Genomic DNA, 20,391 nt, shown 5'->3' with positions numbered 1-20,391 from the left:
GTTTTTAAATATATTGGTAGTTGCTGTTTTAACTTTTTTTCCCAATAGCTTTTAATTACATTTTCATTTCAAGGACCCCCCAGATTAATTTCTATTTGTCCGTGAACCCCCATCTGAAAACATTTTATGCCAGGGACCCCATGCAATATTTGTGTTGTTAAAATGTTTCAACAAATATTTCAAATGTGTAACTTTTCCCCCAAGATTTTCTTTTTGAAAATAATAGATCTATGAGCTTGTAGATCTGCTATTTTCAAAACAGCCAATGTGTATAACAGGTTTAAAGTGTGTTTTAATGTGTAGTCGCTTTCTTTTGGGCTTGTTTTCATGGACCCGTTTGCTCATTTCACTCACAGAATCTGGCAACACTGATGACGTCATCCGCATTGTGAGGAAATCCGCGTGATAGTGATATGCACCGACATTCTGCCAAGACCCGCCCCAGACCCGGAAAAGTCGCGCTGTGATTGGCCAGTGGTCACTTTGAGTGACAGTTGGGGCAAACGCAGTCCCCACAACATCATTTAATATTCTGTGCCTATCGGTACATAACTCGGACGGCGCTTAGTCGACTAGCAGACCATCGGCCGGTCGTCGCGGGCACTCGCGCCTGGAGGCGCTCGGGCGCGACTCCTCTGCCTCAAGGTCTGCTGAGTCGGCGTGCCTCCGTCATGGTCCAAAACTATACTTTATTACTTATTAGACGAAAAAAGTTGTCTGCGGTTGTCGGATAAAGAGTGCCCTCAACGGGATTCGATCTCGAGCCTCAGGGTCGACAGTCTAACGACTAGTGAGGCACGTCCAAGACCAGATGCAATAATAGGGTTTTGGTCTGTATTAGAATGTAAATGCCCCCACCGTCCCCTCTGGGGGAGGAGTCCTTGTTTTCTCGTTTTTTCGTTTTTGTATTCAGCCAATCGCAGGGCGGCAGGGCGAATGTCGCTGTACAACAATATTACGCAGGAAATCCACGTCTGACTCCCTCTGGTTCCGAAGCAGCTGTGTGTGTTGTTACACACTCTCACACACACACACACACACACACACACTCAAAAATTTAAAACACACAAAGACACAAAACAGTGTGACAACAGCATCAGGTACAATGCTGTGGTTTCTCCTCGTCACGGTGGGGGTCCCCGGACCCCTACACGCCGCCTCCCGGCTCTACGAGCAGGAGGACCCCTCGGTGCTCATCCTGGCCGGAGGGTCGCTCAGGTCAAAGGTCAGCAACTCGTCCCAGGCCTGGCTGGTCCAGTTCTACTCGTCATGGTGTGGACACTGTGTCCACTACTCACCCACCTGGAAGAGTCTCAGTCTGGGCTCTGACGTCACAGGTCTGTGTGTGTGTGTGTGTGTGTGTGTGTGTGTGTGTGTGTGTGTGTGTGTGTGTGTGTGTGTGTGTGTGTGTGTGTGTGTGTGTGTGTGTGTGTGTGTGTGTGTGTGTGTGTGTGTGTGTGCGCGTGCGTGCGTGCGTGTGTTTAGGTGCTTACAGACAGGTCCAGAGTCCAGACAGTGAGACAGTTGATGGTGAACTTCCTCCAGAACCACACACAGTCAGAACGACCCGACCACTGTCCACCCCTGGAAGCATACAGGTAACACACACACACACACACACACACACACACACACACACACACACACACATGCATGTGTTTTGTGCCAGAGACGCCCAGAAGAGAAGATTTGTGTTTTTTTTAAAAAACATAATTTCCCAATTTTTTTCCCAACATTTTCGAGATCTTTCAATACAAATTCAAAAATAGAAGATATACAAGCTCACATACAAATGGATAAGGTAACTGCAAGATACGACGCGTTATGAGCTTGTAGATTGGCTCTTTTCACTAGTTTTTTAACTTCTCCCACTATAATTAAGCAAACCTCTGTCATCAAAGGGAACCTCTGTCATCAAGGAATTCTGTCATCAAGGAATTCTGTCATCAAAACCTGTTCAGCAGGATTCTCTCAAACAGCGGAGATTCTGCGTTTATGGTTATGGGATGCTTGCCATTTGTCGTCGCCATGGTTACAGCGCCGCAAGCTATGGGATGATCAAAGTGTGCATGCGTCGACCTACGGCTGCCGTGCGCCTGCCTCACGCTCCTGCAAACTTATTAAGAATGTTTATTTATGCCCCGTGTCACACACTGTGTTTTATGAGCAGAAGGACGGTTTGGATATCATCTCCATAGCACTAGCGCTCACATTCACACGTGACATGTTCTAATCCAGGTTGTGTTATTAGCACACATAACTTAGCCTAGCTCAAACAGCTTTATCCATTAAGACCAGGAACGCAGCTGTCATTTTAAGATTTCTTTGGCTATTCCAAAAATTGCAGATCTACAAGCTCACGGCACAGAGTGCAACACTTATGGAGTACTTTCATTGCCGTAAGCAAGGAGATACTTAGTTTTGTTGTTACTTTTGGGTCAATGTATTCATTTAGTTATTAAGTAGCCGTGTCATTAGCAGGATAATTGACGGGTAGCCGGTCATTATTGATTAATAAATCCATGCAGGGTGATTAGGCACTTCCACTCCGTGTCGGTGCCTATAATCACCCTGTCAGGATTTATTTATCAATAAGGACCGGCCGGCCGTCAATTATCCCTTGCAGTATATAGTCTCTGTCAGGTGGAAACCTCCAAAACTGTTACTTTTCAGGATTCAAATTCATAAATAGTGAAAGTATCAGATCTACAAGCTCAAAACAAGCTTGTAGATCTGATACTTTTGATACTTTAGTGTGACACTGTAGTATTGATCAAGTAGGGCGTTCATTAACGAAAACACATCAAAGTATGGAGACAGAGAGGTTTCTGCCCGACAGCAACGATATTATATATCACTAAAGTTTCAGTTTTGTCACAGAGGTATATATGGATGTGTTGATATTAATTGACTGTTTGTGTTTATGCTCATGGCCACTAGAGGGGGACACATACTTTGTATAAATTCCTCAGCCCAAGTCTGCTCCAAATGGCTCTGAATGAATGAATGAATGAAGGAAGGAAGGAAGGAAGGAAGGAAGGAAGGAAGGAAGGAAGGAAGGAAGGAAGGAAGGAAGGAAGGAAGGAGGGAAGGAGGGAAGGAAGGAAGGAAGGAAGGAAGGAAGGAAGGAAGGAAGGAAGGAAGGAATGAAGGAAGGAAGGAAGGAAGGAAGGAAGGAGGGAAGGAGGGAAGGAAGGAATTAATGAATGAATCACAGTGTCTTTAGTGACCAACGTGTGAGAGTTGGAAAGGAGCTTGTTGGGAGAGAAAAACCATCTACTATAGTTTGTGCATGTAGGCCTTTAACCCATTCAGACCTGAAGCCGATTCTACAAATGTCTTTTAGTTAACAGTTTTTTGAAAAGAAAACGTATGTTTCTATATCAGTGGTTCTCAAACCTTTACATGTCAAGGACCCCAAAATTATATGTATTTGGCCGCCGACCCCCATCTCAAAACATGTTGTTCCAGGGACCCCCAGAAGCAAAGATTTGAGTTACAAATGTTCGCTTAAAAATATGTATATTTATTCAAAGATTTGCACACATTTTCATGATTTTTCAAAAATAGCAGATCTACAAGCTCATAGTTGGCACAGAGTGCCGCGCTATGAGCTTGTAGATCTGCTATTTTTGAATATCCAAAGTGTAAAATAATGCTTTTTAGCTCAAATCTAAAAAATAAAAAGTCACTTGTCGGTATAATCCACAGGTAGGTCCATGGAAGAGTAAAGTTCTGAGACCAGCCTGTCATCAGACTGCTGAACAAGGCTCAGGCCTTGTTCAGCAGTCTGACAAAAAGAACAATGCAGAGTTAAAACAGAACAGGAGATCTAAATACAACTTAAAGCAAGAGAGAACAGGTGAGTTTTTTAAATTAAGGGTTTAAAAGCCCCAATCGACTGGGTAGATCTAATGGGGAGGGGCAACATGTTCCAGAGCCTGGGGCCCGCAGCCGCAAAAGCCCGGTCACCCTCTGCTGCTCTAAACCGCCGCTCATCAAATTATTGTCTTAGGAATGAGACAAAAACTAAAACATATCCGTTAATTCAATGCTTCATAGGGTGTGTAATTGATAGAAAATAAGTATTTTTTTTTGGGTGAACTACTCCTTTAAGAAACCAGAGGGTTCATTATGCATTGGTTCTCACGGCTGGTTCTCCCAGGGAATCCCCAGGTAAATTATTGGTAATTGGGAACCAAATGGACCCTTATGGGTCTGTAACTCTGAGAGTGTACACATGGAACCAAATGGACCCTTATGGGTCTGTAACTCTGAGAGTGTACAAATGGAACCAAATGGACCCTTATGGGACTGTAACTCTGAGAGTGTACAAATGGAACCAAATGGACCCTTATGGGTCTGTAACTCTGAGAGTGTACACATGGAACCAAATGGACCCTTATGGGTCTGTAACTCTGAGAGTGTACAAATGGAACCAAATGGACCCTTATGGGTCTGTAACTCTGAGAGTGTACAAATGGAACCAAATGGACCCTTATGGGTCTGTAACTCTGAGAGTGTACAAATGGAACCAAATGGACCCTTATGGGTCTGTAACTCTGAGAGTGTACAAATGGAACCAAATGGACCCTTATGGGTCTGTAACTCTGAGAGTGTACAAATGGAACCAAATGGACCCTTATGGGACTGTAACTCTGAGAGTGTACAAATGGAACCAAATGGACCCTTATGGGACTGTAACTCTGAGAGTGTACAAATGGAACCAAATGGACCCTTATGGGACTGTAACTCTGAGAGTGTACAAATGGAACCAAATGGACCCTTATGGGACTGTAACTCTGAGAGTGTACAAATGGAACCAAATGGACCCTTATGGGTTTGTATCTCTGAGAGTGTACAAATGGAACCAAATGGACCCAAATGGACCCTTATGGGTCTGTAACTCTGAGAGTGTACAAATGGAACCAAATGGACCCTTATGGGACTGTAACTCTGAGAGTGTACAAATGGAACCAAATGGACCCTTATGGGACTGTAACTCTGAGAGTGTACAAATGGAACCAAATGGACCCTTATGGGACTGTAACTCTGAGAGTGTACAAATGGAACCAAATGGACCCTTATGGGACTGTAACTCTGAGAGTGTACAAATGGAACCAAATGGACCCTTATGGGTTTGTATCTCTGAGAGTGTACAAATGGATCCCTACGGGTCTGTGACAATGAGAGTTTGATTGATTGATTGAATACTTTATTTAGAAGTTTGCAGAAAAAAAGCACATGAAAGTACAGTTCAAATACAAGGTCAACTAAATAGGATTTAAAAAAATTGGGGTCTTTTCTACTAATTTCATAGTGACATTAAATGACAGACAGATATACACTACTATGCAGAACATCATATAAACAGTTTACAAATAAAAATAAGAAAAACATAAAATATGTACAGCAAACAGTTCTGGGGGGGGGGCATGTCATTCTAGGTGTTTCTAGGTCTGTTAAAAAAAATATAATTCAGAATTGGTCAAAATATTTACAACCGCACAACGTGATTTTAAATGAAAAGAAAAAGTTAAAATAACCGATCTACAAGCTCACAATGAGCTCTCAAGTTGTGAGCTTCTAGCTCGGCTATTTTCAATATCCTTGCACGCCGCCGCTGTGCAGCAAAGTATAAAATAACACTTTGTTGATATATGAAACAAAAATTAAAATAAATTAACCCATTAAGACCGGGAAAGCAACGGTGTCATTTTAGATTTTTTTGGGCTATTCAAAAAATAGCAGATCTACAAGCTCATAGCGCAGCACCGAGCTTGTATATCTGCTATTTTTGAATAGCCAAAGAAATCTAAAAATGACACAGATGCGTTCCCGGTCTTAATGGATTAACGAATCAAAAAAGTGACAGGTGGAATATTCTAAGAAATAAAATAATCCATAGTTTGCAGCCCCCCAACATGGCCGCTTTACTCCTCCACCTTCCTGGCCCGTCTTCTCCTCCTTCTCACTTGCTTCTTCGGCGCGGTCCTCCTCGCGGGCCTCCTGCGGCGCCTGGTGGACCTCCTGCGTCTCCTGGTGGTGGTTTTGGCCGCGGCCGCGCGCCTCCTCCTCCTCCTGGGCCTAGCGGACGCGCCGCGTCTCCTGGCGGCGGCGGTGCTCCGCCTCCTCCTGCGTCTGACCGTTCTCTTGGGACCCGCCGCGTTCACCGTCGTTCTCCTCCTCCTCCTCCTCCTCGCTTCCGCCTTCGCCGGGGAAGGAGCGGTGGCTGAAACCTGGGCGACGTCTGCCATCGTCTTAACGGTTTAAGAATGAATTACTTTTAGTTAACGACTACTAATTATTAACAAACTACTTCTGTCACGCTTAAACTACAATTATGTGCAGACTCGGTGCGGTGGCCATTAATATAGTACTTTGAAGCCAGTCTATGACGTCATATTAATTTCTGGGTGGACTTTACAAGCTTATTGTCCACACCCCCTGACCCCAGTGGTCCTCAACCTTTTTCAGGCCGTGACCCCTCAAAATAATCATATTTGAACTGGGGACCCCCCCCCCCCCCATCCTGACAAGCACTTGGAATTGTAAGAGTTGAGGCGTTACGTTTAGTTTGACTCGGTCTCGGTTCCACAGATACATTTTGTGAAAGTAGCTGATTTACAAGCTCACAACGCCTCGCAACGCGAGGCGTTGTGAGCTTGTAAATCAGCTACTTTCATAACGTCTGCCTCTTTCTTGTATTATTTGACAATTTTGCCTATGTTTGATCAGTTTTTATAGTATAGTTTGTTGACGACTTTTGATGCAGTAATGGTCATTTTATGTATTAAAAAGGTCATTTAATTGTCACTTTACTGTCATGTGGGGACCCCAAATGGGGGTCCCGACCTACAGGTTGAGAACCACTGTCTTACCCGACTGCTAGTAAAAATACAATATCAATGTAAATATTTCACTTCACAATTAGGCTATAGGCGGAGGAAGATGATTACTACAGTTACTGTAACTTAAAGACAAGTGAATTATTTCCACACAGAGAGTGCAGACAGTTTGAGTTCATACCATGGAGTCCAGCAAATTAATCCGTCTCTCTCCGCTGTTCTCAAGGATTGTGTATTCCGTTATAAATGGTGAAATTGCGCTCGCTTTCCATAGATGGGTGTTCAAAAGACGATGCGATTGTTTGTTTTGACACAGCATTGCTGGACTGGCATTTGTTGTGTTTTTCAACTTAAAGGTAGGGTAAGTGATTTTCTTTGGTCAAAATAAGTGTTAAATAGCTCTATATCGTGATAGTACTCATTGATAGACTGTTTGTTCAGTAACATGAGTCTCCATGTCTCTCCAGTTCTTTATTAAAACAGAAAATGCATTTTCACGTCAGGATACCAATTTTATCCAATCAGGATAGAGAACTCTGTCAGGATACAGGTTAAAGGAGTGAAATTGGAAGAGGTGACACAAAGAAATGAGCAGACAACATTGGAACGGGAACGCTATAAAAATGAGATAAATGGGTACTCTCTCCTGATTGGCTCAAATGTTGCCACCTACCTGAAAATGTTTTTTCTGTTTATTAAAGAGTTGGAGAGACGGAGAGACCCCTGTGTCTGAACAAACACTCTATGCTATAGAATCTATAGCAATGATTACTATCAGAATATAGTGCCCTTTAATACAAAACTTTTTGTTTTAACCAAAAAATATCACTTACCCTACCTTATAAGTCAGGGCGCAGCATTTTTTTCTGGCCGTTTACTGTACTGTACTGCGTCGCTTTTGAGAAATCCTAGCCTTGGATCAAGACTGTCATAGATGTATTTTATCGAGTTTGACATTTGCATATCTATGATCGTGTGTCATGTCCATGGATCTGTTCAACTGACTCCCCTCTCTCTCCACTGCTAGTTCAATGTAAACACTGCTGCGTCTTGCATCTCATGCCTGATTTATGACTTTGATTTTATGGGCGTGTACTGGTGGCGTTTATTTCTGCTGTTTCTGTTCGATATAAGACCTGGTCTGTTGTCATGGTTCCCGCTCCCGTCCGCTCCCGCTGACTTTTTATTCCCGTCCCGTCCCAATCACGGGATTAATAAAAATCTCACTCCCATCTGACTCCCAATCCCGCGGGATTCCCACGGGATTCCCGCGGGATGGGAGTCAGATGTGTATTAATCACAATAACACTGTGTCATTACCCTGTCAACCTTTCCTCTGTCTGTCTGTCTGTCTGTCTGTCTGTCTGTCTCTCACTCGCTCTCTCTCGCTCTCTCTCGCTCTCTCTCTCTGTTGAAATAAAGTACAGCAGGAATGTGTATTTAAAAAGTTTTATTTAAAAAGTTTTAAAACTGTGTGTGTGTGTGTGTGTGTGTGTGTGTGTGTGTGTGTGTGTGTGGTGTGTGTGGTGTGTGTGTGTGTGTGTGTCAGTCCACCAGTATCTCCAGTTCATGTCGATGGGCAGCAGTGCGTCAGACAGTGTATCAGACTTCTACCAGCGCTCTCAGAGCAGCCACAAGTACAACACACCCAGAGACCTGTCTGTCTACCAGCTCACCAACCTCAACCTGCCCCATGTACCCTGTCTGCCCCCCAAGAAGAGACAGCTGGTACACACACACACACACACACACACACACACACACACACACACACACACACACACACACACACACACACACACACACACACACACACACACGCACACACACACACGGTTCTTAATGGGCCTGAAAATTATGGCCTGTTTAACAATTACCATAATCCCAACCCTAGTGAGAATAGTAGATCTACAAGATGCAAGGCGTCGTGGGCTTGCAGTCCTGCTATTTTCACTTATTTTCTGTGACACTTTTGTGTGATGAAGAAGGGCATTAATTTACAAAAACACTTTAAACATGGAGATACAAGGTTTCTGCCTGACAACAACGATTGTAAAACATAAAGACATCAGCTCTGTGCAGTGTGATGATGATGATGATGATGATGATGATGATGATGATGATGAGGTCGGTGTTGTCTTCATCAGGATTCCACGGCAGAAGATGGAGAGGACATCACTAAACAAAGGTAACACACACACACACACACACACACACACACACACACACACACACACACACACACACACACACACACACACACACACACACACACACACTGTAGAATTAATCATCTCCAGGATTTTGAATGTTTTTCTCTCTGTTACTCTTTATCCATTAACTCATTCAGTGCCGATGAAATAAATCAATAATTGCGAACCGTGCCAGCAATTTTAAAAATGTCTTATACCTTTTTCAAGTATTCACAGAATATTTATCTCCAGTATAATCGATCCCCTGATGGGTGCTAATCACTGAGGGTTGCACTGTGTGGTTTCACAAATGTCAACGAGGTCATTGGACCATTGAAAATAACATAATAACATTGAAAAATACATAGTAAAAAAAGTGCTCAGGAGCACTTTTATATATCGATACAGCCTTTTTCAGTAATAAGTTAAAGAGGTGGTGCCATGGTTTTGCACTTTTTCTGTTTTCCATGTGTCTATGAGGTTGATAGAACTTCATTAAGCCCCCTGGTGGTGTTTTTATGGTGTTTTATGTCTTCTCTGACTATTTTGAGTTTCTACCTGGAGGCTGAAACCTTGAGGGTCAAACGTGCCAATAGAAAAACAGCACTTTAATGACACAGTAAAATTATACCCTCCCCCTCATTATCATAACACAACAGGTGTGGGCATGAGGAGGAGGAGGGACTAGGACAGGTGGGTGGTGCTTAGGTGGTGGAGGAGGTGCTAAGGTGAGAACCAGGTATACTTAAAGGCATACTAGGTAACGTTTTCAACAAAACTAAAGTTAAATTGTATATCTTTTGTGAGTGGCAAAAGTTTCACAACACCCACTCCATGAATTTCACCCCCGGAAGCCTTTTATTTATATATTTACTATTGAACGGTGAAGGGGGGGACTTTCCCGGGGAAATGACGTCATCTGGCCGGAAAACGGAGGCGGAAATGCACTGGTTTCCTGTTTGACCAGGAACTAACGCAACGGTTTCCTGTTTGGCCAGGAACTACCGCGCTAATATCAAAAAGGAACCTCACGCTGATTTTAAGAGAATGTAGGATTGGAAGATCGAAAAAGAACAGAAAAAGAAAGCACAGCTCATGGTAACTAATGCTCCACTGGCTAAGAGAAACGATCCGTAGATAGTATAAAACAATTAAAAGATCGCTTTTTGAAACGCTTCCGGCTTCCGGTGAAAACGAATGGAATTCTGGGTAATCGAGGACTATGGAAATTGTATGCAGTGACGGTAGTGACCAGCAGAGGTTGCTAAAAATCGTTATGTGTGATTCTGCATTGTACAACTTTAATGGACTGGAGGCGTGTCCACATAAAACATAATTTTAACACTTTCTGTACACTTTTTGGAAAAAAATCTTCCTCCTAGTATGACCAAAATACCTGATTATGTTTTAGGCGGGGGGGAAATCACTGAAAATCACGGCACCCTGTCTTTAAACAAGAAGTGAATGGAGCAGCAATTTTTTTTTTTTTTACATTTCTTTTCAAAAACACGTCAAACACGTCATTGTCACGTTGAGCCATTGCGGTAAAACACGTGAAACACGTCAATGGCATTCAATGAGTTAAGAGCGGGAACGCATCTTCTGTCATTTTAAGATTTCTTTGGATATTCAAAAATAGCAGATCTACAAGTTCATAGCGCAGCACTGAGTGCCAGGCTATGAGCTTGTATATCTGCTATTTTTGAATAGCCAAATAAATCTAAAATAACAGAGCTCTGTTCCCGGATTGAATGGGTTAAGAGTAAAACACTAAAGATGAACTGATGTACCTCTAATCATAACCATCCTGTAGTTCCCACCCTGACCAGCGGGGCAGAGAGGAGCACAAGGAGCAGCATGCTAATGATGATGATGATGATGAAGAGGGGGTGTTACTGATGGACCAACAGGACGTCCTGGACAGACTCACCCTGAAGACAGAGGTCAGAAGGTCAAGGGTGTGCGACAGATGTCCAAAACATTTACTTTAAAAAATATATATATGTTTTTTTTTGTAACCTCTGTCTGACCTCTGACCTAGGAGGAGGAGGGGCCAGATGTGAAAGCAGGATCTCCTGACATCCTATTGGTCCACGCCACTGAGATTGACAGCAACGGTAAGGACGGCAGAATATAAACTTTATGTGTACATCAACACATACAGTATAGAGCAGGGGTCTTCAACAGGGGGTCCGAGACCCCTAGGGGTACTACAGGGGTACTACAGGGGGGGTGCCAAATCTTTGTGATGAAAACCTTTCTTATAACTATTATTATACAGTGTTATAAACAGATTATAATACATTATAAGTATGTTTATAATGCATCATAGACATGGGATGCATAGCAAGTGTTACCCTTTTTTTTTACCACTAGAATCCCTATGTTGAGGGGGAAAAAATAGCAGATCTAATGTACAAGCTCACAGCGCCTCACACTGCGAGGCGTTGTGAGCTTGTAGATCAGATGTGACGTCATGCTTTTCTCTACTGGTTATATTGTTGCTGTTGGGTGTAAACCCTGTATGTCCAAACACTGTGTTCTAATGTAGTTATTATTTAGTCACAAGCTCTTGTTAATCATTTTCATATTTATAAAACCCACTGACAGACTTAATCACTTTAACTTCAGTTGTTACATAATATAGGTAAACTATCAGATCTACAAGCTCACAACTTGTAGTCCTGATATTTTCACTGCTTTAGTGTGACACTGTGTGTGTGTGTGTGTGTGTGTGTGTGTGTGTGTGTGTGTGTGTGTGTGTGTGTGTGTGTGTGTGTGTGTGTGTGTGTGTGTGTGTGTGTGTGTGTGTGTACAGATCAAAGGCTGTACTGTGAAGCGTTCCTCTACACCTATCGAAGTTTCATCAGCCCCTATGATGTCATCAGCAAACTACAGCACAGATATCCTTGTCACACACACACACACACACACACACACACACACACACACACACACACACACACACACACACACACACACACACACACACACACACACACATTATCTGTACTGGACTATGGGAATATAATCTATGGTCTTGCAGCTCTGCCTCCACACTCAAACCTCTGGACTCAGTTTATCTCTCAGCTCTGAGGTTTATTACTGGTGATAAACCAGTGTGGATTTTGACTGCAAGATTTAGTTTTAGTCATATTTCAGTCATCTGAAAAGTTGTAGTTTTAATCTAGTTTTAGTCGACTAAATATCATAAGATTATAGTCGACTAAATGTACAGTTGATTTAGTCGACTGAAATGTATGTTGGCGGTGCCTTGATGGCGTCGTAATGCCGGATTTTACACTTGGTTGCATGCTGAAAATAGCAGATCTACAAGCTCACAACGTGTCGCACTGCGTGATTGCTGTCCACATGCAACAGTTTTAACTGATTGTTGTCAACATATTGTCTTTCTGTGTTGTTCTTGTTATTTATATGTGTAATCTCTGCATCATTGTAAATGAGGATCTCCCTCAATGATCTCTCCAAGAACACACACACACACACACACACACACACACACACACACACACACACACACACACACAGACACACAGACCTTAACTAACATCACGTACAGACACCTGTGCAAGGGGATCGAACCTGTGAACCTGAGAGCCAGTAAGAACACGTTCCTACTGCTGGTCAGAGTGGTGGATGAGATCTGGTAAGAACACACACACACACACACACACACACACACACACACACACACACACACACACACACACACACACACACACACACACACACACACTGTAACCTAAACTCACAGACGCTCCTCTAATCCAAGCCTCATTACATCTCACTGATGAAACCATCACGTCATGTGATCAAAGTGTTACTTCAGAGGTGTGTGTGTGTGTGTGTGTGTGTGTGTGTGTGTGGTGGGCGTGTCCAGTGCAGTGGAACTGGATGGTGATTTGCAGGTTCTGCTGATGGAACTGGTGTTCAGTCTTGTGATTGGAGGAGAGCTGTCCTTGGCCTGCCTCCTGCGCACTAACTTCCTATCAAAGCTTGTGCAGAGAAAGAAGCTGATTGGCGCTCCTCTGTCTCTCCGCCCACTCTCAGCCATGGGCGTGGCTGCAAGGTAAGCTATAGCCTCTGACCTTTGACCTTAGCCAAGTAGCACAACACATTGCCATGCTATTATTTACAACATGGCGCTCGGGTGGTAAAGTCCCTGCCCACCACTGGTGGTGGACAGGGACTTTTTCAGGGAAGTTTTCAAATAATTGTAGTGGAGTAAAAGTACTCTGAGTTGTGGTGGAGTAGAAGTAAACTTACTGGAAATACTCAAATAAAGTACAAATTCCTCAAAAGTGTACTTAACACACACTCACCGCCAAAGGGGAGAATTCTCCCCTTTTAATTATTTTTTTTTATTTTGTTTTTGAATTCCTAAAATATTTCTCAAATTTTTGAGTATAAATGTATAACCCTAACCCTAACGAATTAAAAGATATTAAAAAATTAATTAAAAAAAATCCATTCACTTCAATGTTAAAAAATAAACGGACAAATAATTCTTTAAATTAAATCTATAAAACAATGATTAAAAACCCTGGCAGTGGGTGATTTTATTATGAATAAACTTTGGCGGTGAATGTGTCATACTTAAGTAAATCACAGCCATTCAGCCGTGCAGTTTAAGCGCAAATTTCAGCTTGGGAAAAGCACCCACCAACGGTTTTAGGTACGTGGAATCTGTTGCTGGTTCATAGTCACCATTGCGTTATCGTGGTATTCCTATTCTTGCTATTATGTTCCAAATGATTGTGTGTGTGCGGCTGAAATAACTTTGACAGCTATGGCAGGTGACAATCATTTCAATCACTAATCACCGTAATTGTAACAAAATTCCAAATCACAGCGCTGCCTGTTTCGAATTCTGCACGTTAAAGTATATTAATTCATTTGTTCGTCTATTTATTAACTGCTACTGCAGTCTTACCCTGCGGTACATGAAAACTCCTGTTACAGTCATGGATCAACTTCAACCTGGTGTTTGCACTTTCTCCATTTACGGTCCATACATCTATATAAACGTTCAGATTTCAAATATAAAGTGCTTACCCTATGGCCACGGATGTTACAATTATGCACGGGACTCTCAAAAGTACCCATATATTCTGTATTGTTCAATAAAAAGCATTTTGATCCGATCGGTGGCCATTTTCTCATAGTTATAATGCATCAGAGTACAATACACCTACCAACCGATAGGGTCGCTCTGTTGAAAGTGTATGGAGAAAATGGCCACCGATCAGATTAAAATGTTTTTTATTGAACAATACGGATGATACGGGTACTTCTGAGAGCCCGTACATAAATGTAACTTCCGTGGCCATGGGATAAGCACTTTATATTTGAAATATGAACGTTTCTGTAGATGTACGGGCCATAAATGGAGAAAGTGCAAACACCAGGTTGAAGTTCATCCATGACGGTCGAGACAGACGACCGTCGTGTATCCATAGCTATTACTCCCTCTAACATTTCCTGTGTTTTTAGTTTATTGAAATAATGTCATTTTTCCAGTGCATAACCTACTGCAGGCCTTGTTGACTAGATTTAGAAGAGAATTTGAAGCTCTTGCTCCTGAAATGATCGATTATTTCTAAGGGGAAAAGCCGTCATTTAACATGCAAATCAATGGGTGAGAAGCAGAGTTTGCCAGGCCTGGGTTTGACTAACCTCGCACCACCAGTGGGTGGGGCTTAGCGAAGGGTCCATTCCAGCGAAGGGGGTTTGCCCCTTGGTGACAACACACAAATATGTGTGTGTGTGTGGAATTCATTGGCATAACGACTAAATTGGGGAGAAAAAGGGGTAAAAAGCAGCACTAGAAAAAAAAGAATAATAATAATGATACACAATAACCTAAATAATATACTTCCTCTCTCCTCTTCTTCTCCTATAGACCAGGTACCCTGCATGACTTTAGGAGTCAGGACGTAGCAGAACAGTTGACACTGTTGGACTCTGAGCTCTTCTATAAGATTGAGGTATATAATGCAATATTTTCCTCTGAGATACAGTAGTAGTGGAGTGGAGTAGAAGTAAAGGTATTGAAAATTGGAAATACTCCAGTAAAGTAAAAATACCTCAGAATTGTAATTAAGTACAGTACTTGAGTAAATGTACTTAGTTACTTTCCACCACAGCCGATTCCTTATTGATCCCACTATTGATCCTTTGTCTATTATTGGTAGCTGTTGGCAAATGGGTTAATCTGGGGAGTGGGGACACTTTATCACTTTCATCTAATTTACACAGACAATCTAAGGTAGAGCATGTTGTCTTCGTCTGATAGGCGACATTGAGGCGATACGAGCATGCAAGCTATTAAATTAATGTTCCTTGTTTTTACTGGTAGTTGGCAATATATTCAACTGAAGTCATGCTTCATTAAAACAATATAATGTTTGTGTCAGTGATTTGGTTGAAATGAAATGACTCTCGTCTCTCCGGACATGACGTCACGTCAGGTCAATCCTGCTAGAATCCATTCCAATCGATGCCAACACCTTATCCATTACGTCTGATTCCAATTCTCCATCCCTACGTCTCCGTAGTTGCTACTTTTGATATTTGAATCCTGAACAGTTTTGGACTTATGAGACGGAGACGATATGTAATATATATATTATATTTTATACTTCTCATACTATACCTTCTGCTCTCACCCACTTTTCTTTGAATTTGATAAAGATACTTCCATCTCCTCCTCCTCCATCCCAACATTACTGACATTCTTCCATCACATTCTTCTGTCTATATTATAATATAATACAAACATATAAACATTCTTCCATATTTATGACTTTTGTCCACTTTGTCACTTTGTATGTTGGCTATGAGGCTACAAACGTTACGTTAAAGCTAACGACGTGACGTGACGTGACGTGACGTGACGTGACGTGACGTGACGTGACGTGACGTGACGTGACGTGACGTGACGTGACGTGACGTGACGTGACGTGTTTGGGTTGGCCAATCAGATGACTGAACTTGACCTATGATGTGTCTGTCTGTCTGTCTGTCTGTCTGTCTGTCTGTCTGTCTGTCTAGCTTCCAGAGGCGTTGTTGTGGTCCAAGGAACAGAATGAAGAGAAGTGTCCCAACCTGACCGAGTTCACCCAACACTTTAACAACGTCTCCTTCTGGTAAACCACACTAACTAGTCCTGTCCTTCTGGTAAACCACACTAACTAGTCCTGTCCTTCTGGTAAACCACACTAACAAGTCCTGTCCTTCTGGTAAACCACACTAACTAGTCCCGTCCTTCTGGTAAACCACACTAACTAGTCCTGTCCTTCTGGTAAACCACACTAACTAGTCCTGTCCTTCTGGTAAACCACACTAACTAGTCCTGTCCTTCTGGTAAACCACACTAACTAGTCCTCTCCTTCTGGTAAACCACACTAACTAGTCCTGTCCTTCTGGTAAACCACACTAACTAGTCCTGTCCTTCTGGTAAACCATACTAAATAGTCCCGTCCTTCTGGTAAACCACACTAACTAGTCCTGTCCTTCTGGTAAACCACACTGACTAGTCCCGTCCTTCTGGTAAACCACACTAACTAGTCCTGTCCTTCTGGTAAACCACACTAACTAGTCCTGTCCTTCTGGTAAACCACACTGACTAGTCCTGTCCTTCTGGTAAACCACACTAACAAGTCCTGTCCTTCTGGTAAACCACACTAACTAGTCCTGTCCTTCTGGTAAACCACACTAACTAGTCCTGTCCTTCTGGTAAACCACACTAACTAGTCCCGTCCTTCTGGTAAACCACACTAACTAGTCCTGTCCTTCTGGTAAACCACACTAACTAGTCCTGTCCTTCTGGTAAACCATACTAACTAGTCCCGTCCTTCTGGTAAACCACACTAACTAGTCCTGTCCTTCTGGTAAACCACACTAACTAGTCCTGTCCTTCTGGTAAACCATACTAAATAGTGTTTAAGGTGTTAAACTGACCTGGTTCACATTAGTCACTGGTCACTCTGGTTGACGATAAAGTTATACTGAACTGTGTGTGTGTGTGTGTGTGTGTGTGTGTGTGTGTGTGCGTGTGCGTGTGCGCGTGTGCGTGTGCACGCGCGCGCGTCAGGGTGCGTTCGGTGGTCATTCTACAGGAAAGGCCTCAGGACAGAGAGAGACTGCTGCTTAAATTCATCAAAGTTATGAAGGTAAGCTTTGACCTTGTGCTGACCCTGAATCAGTGAGGACAATGAAAATCACGTTCCATGAATGTATTCATCCTTCTCAAGTGTGTGTGTGTGTGTGTGTGTGTGTGTGTGTGTGTGTGTGTGTGTGTGTGTGTGTGTGTGTGTGTGTGTGTGTGTGTGTGTGTGTGTTCTTGCAGCACCTGAGGAAGTTGAATAACTTCAACTCGTACCTGTGTGTCCTTTCTGCACTGGACAGCGCTCCTCTCAGCAGACTAGACTGGCAGAGAAACACTGCAGAGGTCACACTCACACACTCACACACACACACACACACACACACACACACACACACACACACACACACACACACACACACACACACACACACACACACACACACACACACACGCACACAGATTTGTATTACAATATTTGTTCAGGCATCAACATTTTAGGGTAACGTTTTTATGAATGGCAATTTTACATTTTCTTTGCCATTTTTAACCGTAACCCTGGATTTGGAAAATAGCAGATCTACAAGCTTATAGGCTTGCATATCGGCTATTTTTCGTAGCACGACACCAGCGAGAAACTAAGTGCAGTATAATCAAGCAGAATTCTAACTCTTAACTCCTAAACCTAACTTCTAAATGTCTAATCTCAGCCCCAACCCCAACATGAATATGTTCCTAATTGTAAACCATTTAAAGCTTTATAGACCAACAGTAGTATTTAAACCATTTAAAGCTTTATAGAATAACAGTAGTATTTTTAAATCAATTATTTGACACACAGGGAGTCAGGGAGTCAGTGCTCCACTTTGTTGGTTTTAGTAAGAACTGGAGCAGTCTGATTTATTTGTTAGGGAGACCTGTGGAGACACCGTTACAGTAGTCAAGTCTACTAGACACACACACACACACACACACACACACACACACACACACACACACACACACACACAGAGTCACCGAAATACAAATCTATGTTCATTTGATGTGTGTGTGTGTGTGTGTGTGTGTGTGTGTGTGTGTGTGTGTGTGTGTGTGTGTGTGTGTGTGTGTGTGTGTGTGTGTGTGTGTGTGTGTGTGTGTGTGTGTGTGTGTGTGCAGGCCTTGGAGGAGTACAGCAGTTTGATTGACAGCTCATCATCGTTCAGAAACTACAGAGCAGCTTTGGCGGAAGTGGAACCTCCATGCATCCCCTATCTGTACGTATGACCTCTGACCTCTATAGCTCCTCCTACCTGTACGTATGACTTCTGACCTCTATAGCTCCTCCTACCTGTACGTTTGACCTCTGACCTCTATAGCTCCTCCTACCTGTACGTATGACCTCTGAACTCTAGCTCCTTCTACCTTTTATATTTGTTGTTGACATATTAATGTGTTAATATTCAATGCTCTTTTGGTGAATTGATTACATAGGACCACAATGGAAACAAGTCTTGACCACATATATAAAGATACAACAAAAGAAAGGTGTGGTACCTAAGGGGCGGCCATAGCTGAGTGGTCAGTGAGCCCGCCTGGGCAGCTAGAGGCCCTGGTTGTTGCAGGTACAAGTCCAGGTCAAGTCACCTTTATTCAATTCATTTAGTCAAGTAGGGTCAAAGTTTATTTGTAAAGCACATTTAAAAACAACAGAAGTTGACCCAAAGTGCTTTCCATTCACAATAGCATCATAACGACCTCATAAAAATACAACATAATAAAAGAAACATAAAAGTAAAACCTCATACAAATACTGCATAATTAAAAGAACATAAAAGCAATACAAACAATACCTTCAATGACCAGAGTAGGTATATTAATATTTATACATATACAGTGACAACATTACATGTTGAAGGTCAATAAGAATGATTGACTCTAGTAAAGGTCTCAAATACTAACCAGTAAAGGGTTAAATAATGTATGCAGGACCAACCAAGCATTGAATTAGAGTCTGTCTGTCTGTCTGTCTGTCTGTCTGTCTGTCTGTCTGTCTGTCTGTCTGTCTGTCTGTCTGTCTGTCTGTCTGTCTGTCTGTCTGTCTGTCTGTCTAGGGGTCTGATCCTCCAGGATCTGACCTTCGTCCACCTGGGGAACCCTGACCAGGTGATGACATCACAGGGGTCAAAGGTGAACTTCTCAAAGCGCTGGCAGCAGTTCAACATCTTGGACACCGTGAGGAGTTTTCAGCAAATGTTTGTTTATTTCTATATTATCTATTATATATCTATTATTACATGTTTATCCCGTTTACATTTGTGACTAATAAACTATACAATCAATCCAATCAATACACAAAAAAAAAATCACATAAATCTCCTGTCTGTCTGTCTGTCTGTCTGTCTGTCTGTCTGTCTGTCTGTCTGTCTGTCTGTCTGTCTGTCTGTCTGTCTCTACAGCCGTTACTCTGTAACTCGTAACGAGGACATCGTGTCGTTCTTTAACGGCTTCAGTGACCACCTGGCCGAGGAGGCATTATGGGAACTCTCTCTTAGGATCCGCCCACGGAATACCCCACGAGCCAATCAGAGATGATGTGGGAGGAGACGGCAGCCGCCTGGTTTTAGGAATGATTTGGCTGAATGAGAAGACTATGAAAGGTTGTTTATATATATATATATATATATATATATATATATATATATATATATATATATATATATATATATATATATATATATATATATATATACATACAGTATATACTGCATATATGCTACAGTATGATTGAAAAACGAGTCGAATTGAAAAAGGTGCAACTCGTTTTTCGGCGCGAGACGAAGCAAGCGGGAGGCTTTGATGTCCCCACAGTACACACCGACGGAGGTGAAGGTGACGTGAGTCATGAGAGGCGTCCTGCAGAGAGAGCTTAGGCGAGCGAGTCTCCGTGCTGAATGTTGCCAAGTCGTCTTCAGCCGACTCAGTGCCATCAGAGTAAAAGAATGGTAAATCATCGTGGTCGTCCCCCTAGTCTCTGTACCTCAGAGACGTCAACACCGTTCAACTTTGCTTACATGTTTTTAACCACCTCCCCCCCCCACCTCCCCCCCCGCGGTGAACTGGAAGAAAACGAGCACTGCTTTTTCAATCATTCTGTAACATAAATATATACTGTAAAATACAAGTAAAGGAGATGTTTTTATACACCGAAAAATCATTGTTTAAAGCAGCACTATGTAACTTT

The 20,391-nt window shown here is 42.5% G+C and overlaps 2 protein-coding genes across 2 annotated transcripts in view; one reads left to right on the top strand and one right to left on the bottom strand.

Moving 5' to 3' along the window:
• The window catches only part of LOC308088137 (H-2 class II histocompatibility antigen, E-S beta chain-like), a 60,752-nt gene that overhangs the window by 23,784 nt on the left and 16,577 nt on the right, over positions 1-20,391 (bottom strand). The gene's annotated exons all lie outside the window — the stretch shown is intronic.
• On the top strand, positions 8,404-19,742 carry LOC308088143 (rap guanine nucleotide exchange factor 1-like; the record flags this gene model as incomplete). Its single annotated transcript, XM_080432519.1, has 14 exons — positions 8,404-8,576; positions 8,996-9,036; positions 10,854-10,983; positions 11,082-11,157; positions 11,859-11,943; positions 12,615-12,707; positions 12,942-13,130; positions 14,964-15,048; positions 16,115-16,209; positions 17,157-17,235; positions 17,412-17,513; positions 18,327-18,424; positions 19,262-19,402; positions 19,607-19,742. The coding sequence occupies exons 1-14, from the start codon at positions 8,418-8,420 to the stop codon at positions 19,740-19,742; spliced, it is 1,509 nt and encodes a 502-aa protein (XP_080288645.1). The 5' UTR covers positions 8,404-8,417.

This window comes from Gymnoscopelus braueri, assembly GCF_963280865.1.
Source record: "Gymnoscopelus braueri genome assembly, chromosome: 7".
Lineage (NCBI taxonomy): Eukaryota > Metazoa > Chordata > Actinopteri > Myctophiformes > Myctophidae > Gymnoscopelus > Gymnoscopelus braueri.
Note: the sequence above shows the minus strand (reverse complement) of the source record. Positions and strands in the feature narration are given on the sequence as shown.